Here is a 9884-nt window from a genome sequence, read left to right as displayed (position 1 = left end):
CTACTCTATAATGACAATATACAATGTATATGCATGAAGTTACTTTGACAAAAGAAAGACTAACTCTGAGACAGGCCGAGTGTAGACTTTCCTGTCTTTCCCAAGCCTTACATCAACAGAGCGCACTCTGCCGTCCTCGCTAACATTGGTGCTGACGATTACACCAATTGGCCATTCATTTCTGTGAACGGAGTTGTCTCGAAGAAGAACGACATCTCCATTTGTCACATTCTTTCCATCGTCTTGCCACTTACGTCTGGTTTGAAGTGTTGGCAAATATTCGTTTTTCCAACGGGACCAGAAGGTGTCCGCAAGATGCTGAACACGTCTCCATTCCGTCTTGTAAAGATCCTTGCCATTGAAGTCTTCCAGTTTGAATGATTCTACAACATGATTTGTTTTCATGGTGAGTAAGGTCGCTGGCGTAAGCGGAAAGGGAACCTCTGGATCCGTCGACACTGGGGTAAGTGGTCTGGCGTTCATGATGGAACTCACTTCAGCCATAAGAGTGTGAAGGACCTCGTGGGTAAGTTGTTTCACATTCAAGAGCATGGCATCCAAGATTTTCCTTGCAACCCCAATCATCCTCTCCCAGACGCCGTCAAAGTGAGAAGAATGCGGAGGGTTGAAAACCCAGTTGATTCCGGAATCAACTAGATAGTCCTTCAGTGGTTTGTTTTCCACATTTATCACGTTTGCTTCCAAGTCTGCGGTTGAACCAAATAAGTTTGTGCCACAATCTGACCGGATCATCTTCACCTCGCCTCGCAGGGCACAAAATCGTCTCAAAGCATTGATGAAGCATGATGAGGTCATCTCCTCCAGCAGCTCATTGTGTACAGCTCGTACAACTAAGCAGGTGAACATGAGGGCCCAGCGTTTTGAATTTGCCTGCCCTCCTCAAGTTCTTCTGGTCATGATCTGCCATGGTCCAAAGACGTCAATGCCAACGTTGGTAAATGGTGGTGTTGGGTTCAGCCTATCAGACGGAAGGTCAGCCATTCTTGGAGTTTCAAGCTTAGTCCGAGAGCGTCTGCACTGCAGACAGTTGTGTATGCACGAAGCTACTTGTCGCTTGCTGCCCAAAATCCAAAAACCTCCATTGCGAACAGCACCTTCAGTTAGTTGCCGGCCTTGATGACACGTTTTCTCGTGAAAGTGATGAACAAGCAGCATACTGAGATGATGTCGAGGGATTATGATGGGGTTTTTAACTGTAGAGTTCAGCTGCGAATTATTCAGACGTCCCCCGACTCGAAGGATGCCATCCTTGTCCAGGTATGGTGAGAGATTGCGTATTTGACTGTTCTTTGCAAGCTGGCGGTTGTTTGTCAAAGCCCTGATTTCCTCTGCAAAGATTTCGTGTTGTAAAGCCTGTATGACCGCGAGTTGTGCAAGATCCCGAATATAAACAGAATCACGGAGAGTCTGTTCTGCTGAAAGAGTTCTGAGTCGATTCTGAATCAGGCTAATGGCCCTGACCACCGCGGTCCATGATGAAAACCTCTTAAACCTTTCACAACCAAGAAAACACCTCTTATTGAAATCTGTTTTGAGAGTTCTCACTTCTTTGTCTTCTTCTGGTAGCACAAGTGGGAACTTAGAGATGTCCCTGCTAGTGTCGCTGTCCTTCAGTGCATGGCGAGTTCCCTTCAGCCATTTGCTCTCCGGTAAATCTTCGGAAGTCACTCCCCGTGTTGCATCGTCAGCTGGGTTCAGAGATGAGGGAACATAACGCCATTGATCTGGTCTAGTGGAAGTCCTGATGCGGTCTATCCGGTTTCCAACGTATATGTGAAATCTACGTGTTTCATTGTAGATGTATCCAAGGACCACTTTGCTGTCTGTGAAGAAGTGTGCTTGGTGTATGTCAAGATCAAGCTCCTGTTGGCAGATGTCATAGGTTTCAACGGCCAAAACGGCGGCACATAGCTCCAGTCGTGGAATCGTTTGACCATGCTTAGGTGCAACCTTTGCCTTTCCGAGGACAAATCCTAGATGCTTGTCGCCGTTCTTGTCCACTGACAGCAAGTAGGCCACTGCTGCTACTGCCTTCTCCGACGCATCTGAATACACATACAGGTCTCTCTGTTGTATGTCGTCGTTTGACTTGGGGCAGTACATTCTTGGGATCTGCACTTTCTTCAACGCATCTAGTGATTGCTTCCAATGAGACCATCTTTCCAACAGCCGATGAGGTAAGGGCTCATCCCAGCCCAGGGTTTCGGTGAGACTTTCTCGCAGTAGAAGTTTCCCTGTGATTGTAAATGCTGCAGCTAGACCTATGGGGTCATAGAGGCCGTTGATTGTGGATAGAACACCCCTTCTGGTGAAGGCGTTGTCATCTAGGGTGACGCGGAAGGTAAATGTATCTTGCTGGACATTCCAACATACCCCAAGACTTCTCTGCAGTGGAAACTCGTTTTCCAGATCTAGATCTTTCAGATCCTTTGCAAGGTCGTCCTTGTCGAACGCCGCCAAAACTTGACGAGAGTTAGAGCATAGCTTGTGAAGCCGGATGTTTCCGAATTCTTGTAGTGCATACTGGGTTCTCTTCAAAAGATCAATGGCTTCCTCACTAGAGTCGTGGGAGGTAAGGGCGTCATCTACATAAAAGTCCCGTTTCACAAGTTTTTCGACATCTTTACCTACAGTAGACGCTGCCATCTCTGCTGCCTTGTGAAGACCATAAGTTGCCACAGCAGGCGATGGTCTATTTCCAAACACGTGGACATTCATTTGGTAATCCAATAAGTTGTTGCTGAGGTCGTTGTCCTCTGGCCATACGAATCTCAGGTATCTCCTGTGGTCTTGTCTTACAAGGAAACTGTAAAACATCTGCTGTATGTCTGCCATGACAGCAACAGCGCCCTTACGAAATCTCATAAGGACGCCAAGAAGGTTGTTGGTCAGGTTTGGACCGGTCATCAGAACATCATTCAGAGATAATCCGTTGTATTTGGCTGAAGAGTCAAAAACTATCCTGATACGATCTTTCTTCTTTGGGTGGTATACGCCAAACAGTGGTAGATACCACGCTTCTTCTTTCGGATCAAGTGGTGGTGCCTACTCTGCATGTCCCTTTTCAAAGAGGTCCTCCATGAAGTCCAGGGTGTGTTCTTTCTTAACATGATCCTTTTGAAGAGACGAAACGAAGCTGGCAGTTCTTCTGACCGCATTTGGTCTGTTGTTTGGCAAGATGTTTCTTGGCTCTTTGAATGGTAATGGTGCCACCCAATTCCCTTCTTCATTTCTCTTCATGTTTGTGGACATCAAGCTACAAAACTTTTTGTCTTCTTGTGATGGGCCAGTCCTATTGTCGTCTCTGGAGGTTGCAAATAATGCCTCCTTTTCGGATGCGTTTTCGCAAGGCTCCATGAGAGTTGGGCGGCCATTTCTGTTTATGAAGGTCTTCATGCTGTTCAGGTCCTGTGGCACATGGTTGCCATCCAAGCAACATTCCCCTATGATCACCCATCCTAATCTCAGCTTCTGCGCAAAGGGCTGATTTTCACAGCCCAGCCTTTGGTCTAAGATGTAGTGGGCTGGCATAAGATCTCTTCCTATGAGCAGTAGAATTTCAGCCTCATTGTCCAGTGGTGGGATGGACTCGGCGATACATCTCAGATGGGTGTGGTTGGCAGCAACTTCAGGTGTTGGAATTTCTCTTCTGTTGTCCGGGATTAGGTCGCATTCGGTGAGAATAGGGAGTTCAAGCCGCTCGGAACCATCTATCGATCGTACCTCAAAACCATTTGCTTGCCTGCCTGTCAAGGTCACTCGGCCGCCACAGCTTTTCAAGGAATATGGGGACGCCGGACTTTTCACATCAAATTGGTTGAACAATTCCGCTTTCGCAAGTGAGTGATTGCTTTGATCATCTATGATGGCATATGTTCGTAAAGGCGGCCTTTTGCTGTCGTTGTGCATGATGTCTACTAAAACAATTTTGGCACATGATTTTCCTGGTTTATTTCCGCAAACCTCGGTACACTTCGAATCAACCTTCATGTCAGGCCTTGAACTCTCTTCCGCATGCTTGGGGCCTCTCTCCCCGCCGTGATCTCTAGCTGCTCTGAATACGTGCATCGGGGTCGAGTGGTTTGTTGAACTACACTCAATGCACCGGACAGCTTCAACACAGTCCCTGCAGGCCTGCACAGCACCTAAAACAAATACCGTTCTGTTTTAGGAGTTGTCGTCGTTCTTCCAGGCTCTTGTGCTTGAAAGTTCTACATTCGGTGAGCTTGTGTCGGTCTCTGTGCAGAGGGCAGGTGATCAGGTCGTTTTCCGCGTTCTGTAATGTCTTGTTGACCGTCACTGAAGTCGGGCGTTGTTGGCGTTGTCTTGTGTCGCTTGTACCCTGCGAAACCTGTGAAACATCGAAATCAAAGCTAGGGTCATTGTATGCAACAGCCATATCATTGACAAATTGACAAAAATAAGTGAAAGGTGGGAATAAGACATTATGTGATCTTTTGTTAAACAGTGCCTTGTCACGCCATTTGTTCTGGAATGGTACTGGCAGTTTGTTAATAGTGGGATTAACACCGGCCGCAGTGTCCAAGTAGCTAAGAAGAGCTGAGTATTTCGGTTTGCTTTTTATAGCAGAAATTTCGGCCAACACATCAGATAAGTCAAAAAGTTTCATTTTGTCCTTAAATGTGATCCTTGGTATATTGTTAAGTTTGGTTCTGAGGGCCAATTTTACTCTTTCAGGTGAGCCATACTGTGTGTCTAATCTATCCCATGCACGGAACAATCCGAGTTGGGGATTGTCCGAGTTGGCAGACTTTATGCTGCTAATCTGCCTTGAGCCTGTACCTGCCCAGCGCAACAACATGTCAAGTTCTTCCGCTGGACTGGCACCAACCTCAAGCATAACACATGTGAATGTGTCCTTCCATGACAAGTAGTGTTCGCATTTGCCACTAAAAGAGTAGAGTCTGCCCTTCAGAACATCCTTTCGGCTCAAGTACTGAGCAATGGTGTGTCCAGCATTGTCAACAGTTTTTAAGTCACTATACATGTTTGCTCCTGTCGTCGCAAGTCTAGATACCGGTTGAGATGGTTGGGCATGTGTCGTTGTCTGTTCCTGGAACGTGATATGGGGCTCGGAAACTGCACTTTTCGATGTCGTTCTCAGTTGAGGAGTCCAATCGGAATGTGGCACGTATGGTTGCCACACTGACGTCTGTTGTGCATTGGGGCCAACAGTTCCATGGTGTTGGTCTGCTCCCCCTGTCTTTGGGCTCTCCATATTAGAAAACAGTCTATCGTCCTGTAACACGCTTTCGAGCTCGTCCAACACTTTTTCTTTCGCCTCACTCACTTTGATTTCAGTGTCTAACTCTAACGCCTCTTCTTTCATTTTCGTTTTTAGCTTTTCTTCTTCTATCTTCTGTCTTTCCTGAAAGGCAGCTTTTCTCGCCAAAAGTTCTGCCTTCCTTTGGCTCTCCTTAATTCTTTCGATAGAAATCCTGCTCGAGGCGTTGCTTTTTACACTTTTTTGCGAGATTGTCATTTCACTTCGTTGTGTTGGTCTCATCAACTTCTCCTCAGCACGACGTTTAATGTCAGTGAACCCCTCAGCCTTTGATTCAAAGGAATCTTCTTTGATTTCTGCAGATGTGAGGAGCTGTTGATAGTCCTCATTTACGTAAAGGAGGGTCTCATACAGTGTCATCCACTTCGAATATCCACCTCTTATTACGCCATGATCGTCTGTTTCATCTAGAATACTGATAAGTATGTCAGATTCACTAGTCAAATTTTTTAGAGCACTGTCTCTTTCTGTCCGTTTGATGTGTTTTTTGTACTCTAAACCTTTCTCTGTCATAGTTCGTGTTCTTTCTTCCAAAACGGGGATGTCCTTTTCGTCCGCCATCTTCCAGGCACAGTTCCAGTCGAAGGATCAATTTACTGTTCTGCTGTAGTGCAGACAGATAAACCTATCTCAGTACAACGTTCAAGGGGAGTCCAAACACGTTGAAAACTGTTCCATTTTCCATTTTTATTGTCCTGAGAATTTGGTAAATTGCTGTGAAAGAAACAAAAAACAACGATGTATTACCAGTATAATAATGATCACGCCTCTGAAATGACGGATAATTATTATACTGGTAATACATCGTTGTTTTTTGTTTCTTTCACAGCAATTTACCAAATTCTCAGGACAATAAAAATGGAAAATGGAACAGTTTTCAACGTGTTTGGACTCCCCTTGAACGTTGTACTGAGATAGGTTTATCTGTCTGCACTACGGCAGAACAGTTATTTTATTTTAAACAATTAAGAATTCAGTTATCTGAGTCTCAAACTTAGACTCCAGACGTTAGTGAATACGGTCGCAGGTCGCGTTCTGTTCATAATAATTTGTTCAGACCACCAAACACTACAGAGAACGAGATATCAGCAACAACAAAATAACAAAAACACAATTTACAGATGTACATCCTTCCTTTCCAAGAAGAGTGTGTAAGTTTTGATGTGTGCCGGCGTAAGAACTATACATCACAGTTCTAATTAAATGTAAATGAGATGCTAGCAGATATCAAAGTATAAACAAGTCCGTATCGGGCGAAAAGCTCTTGGTACAACTGTTCGTACAGCGGAATCGCAGCCAACCTGTAATAAAGGTATTGTTACACGGTACCACATTCTCCGAATTTTGAAATATATCCATGTAATAAACAATTCAGATGAAATATAAATCATACCAACGTATGAACGAACAAACAGCAGACACAGCTTCACCAAGGAAGAGTATACAGCTCATTTTCTTTGCAGCACCGATTTTTGGTGAACTGGTGTTTTGTAGGCTTTTAATTTGCTGATGTGGGATTCTTGAATTAATTCATTCATCAGAAATAAAAAAATCGAGTAAAACATTCTTGTTATGCAACAGATACAGATTTGGACTAAATAAATACACAATTATAAAACACAAGATTGTGTTAAATATTATGTTTCAATACAATAAGTTGACAACACATTGATGGTTATACATATTTCATATTTGGACAGTGTGTGCATTTTACAAGCTATTATGAAAATATCATGACGTTGTGGACTGTTTTTCTAAAGTTCATTCACTGTTCAATGGAATAATTCCTCATCAACCGACACTATAATGTGTTTGTCTTGCCCACCAAATTCAGGCATGTATGTGAAACGAAAATGCAATAAAACCTCAAAAAACACACACAAAAACTAATTTGCATATAATATCTAGATGACGAGAATTCATTCTCAAATACACATATTATTAGGGTAAGATCAGCTGTATGATAAGACGGAGATAATTGTAACTCCCAGATGGAGTTAAACCCTGGCACTGTTACCACCGCTTTCATTCAACAACTAATTGTTGAGAGAACCTTTGCACAAGAAACATCATTATAAGTATATGTTATGCACCAGTCATTGGTAACCACGCCCCCCCCCCAGGTCCGGGGAGTAGCGGGAACTTTGACTTTAGGTCCAGCCAAGCCCGGGCAAAGTCTCCGCCCTGCGTGGACAATCTGCTGGTAAAACCCCCGCCAAATGCCCCCGCACCCAAGGGACCATAGATAAGGCCAATTTCCCGCTAAATTTGGCGTGAAGACAAAACCACCGCAGTCACCCGGCACTGTGGTTACAATTGACTGGTGCATTACCGCAAAAACTTTAACAGAAGCAGCCGCTGTGTACATTTTTAAGACCTACCAGGTTTTTAACGCGATACACATAGCAGAAAGTAATGACGTAGTTAGAAATCCCTCCTTTACGAACTTTACGGAATAAATACAATTAACCGATAACCTAAATTACCCCGCCACACTTCATGTCAACAACGAAGCGAAACCTTGGAAACGACCAGTCTAAACGTGAAAAATGCTGATCTTTTATAGTGAACGTGCATTAATATCCATGTATCATGACGACAAGTTTCATACAACAAACTCTTCCATTTGACAACAATTTGACGTCAGTATTTCCATTCTTCCATTTTATTATCGTTATCAATTATTGTCCTAGTGTCAATTTTTTTGTAGCAAGACCAAAACAGAAAAAAAAATCAAAACAAAGCTTTAAAAATTGTTGTTAATGATTTCTTCTCTGCTTATGAAAATATTCTTCAAAAAGATCAATTGCCAACATTACATCTGAGCAAGGTAAGATGTACAGCTAAAAACTAGCTGATGTTATAATTGTATACAGTGATCTAATCCATATTGCTTTTTGTAAATGTCTGCATGAATATAACAAGACTGATTTTGATTCAAAGCATTAAAGACGTCGCGAATGTTTTTGAAACATGACTTGAAGGAAGCAAATGCATTACATCTGGATGTAAGGTACATAGATAAAATCATTATTCAGTTATTGAACGAGATCAAGTTTTCAGCTTAAGGTCACTACGACCTTAACCTTTGACCAACTGACATAACAAAAGTTAGGGTACTGGTCATGTTTGAAGGATCTCTACCGAATTCGAGGTCTCTAGTCCTAAGCGTTTTCCATATATTGACCGGAAACCGATTTTTCAGCTGAAGGTAATCTAAAGGTTACAACGACATTGACCAAGAAGGTCATGTAGATTATACCTTATTATCCAGGAGAAGTCCCAGACCATATTGATATGAAATGCCTACTTCGTCAATTTTAGGAGGGGGATGAGCGAGCCCCCATTGGATTGTATTTTTATAATAAAGAGTTAAACCACAAATGTTGTTAATATTTTTACTCCAATGTGTGAGTACTTTACTAAACTCAGATTTACACACATGTGTGCATTCATATCAGTACATCTATTATTGAGTAAATATCACTTCAAATGAACTTGATATACCTTCAATCTGATCACAAATATGCAAGATACAAGATAGGATTTTGTGAAACGTGCCAGACCGCGGATGAAGAATTCGTTGAGTTGATGTCTTCAAACTATATTTACTATAACTGTCCCCGATCATCGAAAGGCACACGCGTTTCAGGGGGAGTAAATGCATTTGTTAAGAAGCAACTTTGTGACACTGGGGCTATTAAACGAATTTACAATGAGTTCAAAGAATGTTCTTTGCCTTGATAAACAGTTTACGAGATTGCCTCAACATATTGTTCTATATTTCACGTATATTTCACCAGACCACTCTCCAATATATAAAGACAGCTCAAATAACGGTATTGAAAATTTGTCTGAGAAACTTACTTGTATTTTCTCGGATTTAAATGATATATATCTCTTATAGTGACGGGAGAGGTAAATGCAAGGACATGAAACATGCAAGGACTTCATACCAGACGACAAGCTAGATCACGTGTACAAAAACGACGTCGATTATCATGGTGACAACTTCGACCAAAAAACTGTGACTTACAAGGCATTAGGCCGAATTCAAAACATCCACTCTCACTCCAACCACATTCCCGTAAGGGACACTCAAGTGATCACTTGAGTGAAATAAGGGGAGTGACACTCAAGTGATCTCTTCGTATTCACATGCCTCGCTAACACTCCACTTCATCAAGTGACCAATACAGTTTATATACATGTATGTTAACATGATCATATCAGATTATCTGTTTGACTATGGTGATGTTTACATTATACAATGTGGAAATTACACCTCGGAGTAAAACACAAATACTACTACTACTACTACTACTACTACTACTACTACTACTACTACTACTACTACTACTACTACTACTACTACTAATAATAATAATAATAATAAACATGATGATGATGATGATGATGATGATGATGATGATGATGATGATGATGATGATGATACTACTCCCTGACCAAAATGTTTCCTATTCCAAAGCATTTTTTATGCGTTCTTTTCTAAAACAATGATAAATAAAATGTTTCTATTCATAAATCAACATCCTTT

The 9884-nt window shown here is 42.3% G+C and overlaps 1 protein-coding gene across 1 annotated transcript; it reads right to left on the bottom strand.

Annotated features, from left to right (window-relative positions):
* Positions 1–900: 900 nt before the first annotated feature.
* Positions 901–2928, bottom strand: LOC128208696 (uncharacterized). The gene has a single exon (XM_052912243.1). The coding sequence runs from the start codon at positions 2926–2928 to the stop codon at positions 901–903; it is 2028 nt and encodes a 675-aa protein (XP_052768203.1).
* Between the last annotated feature and the right edge of the window lie 6956 nt (positions 2929–9884).

The sequence above is a fragment of the Mya arenaria genome, chromosome 11 (genome assembly GCF_026914265.1).
Source record: "Mya arenaria isolate MELC-2E11 chromosome 11, ASM2691426v1".
Taxonomy (NCBI): Eukaryota; Metazoa; Mollusca; class Bivalvia; order Myida; family Myidae; genus Mya; species Mya arenaria.
Note: the sequence above shows the minus strand (reverse complement) of the source record. Positions and strands in the feature narration are given on the sequence as shown.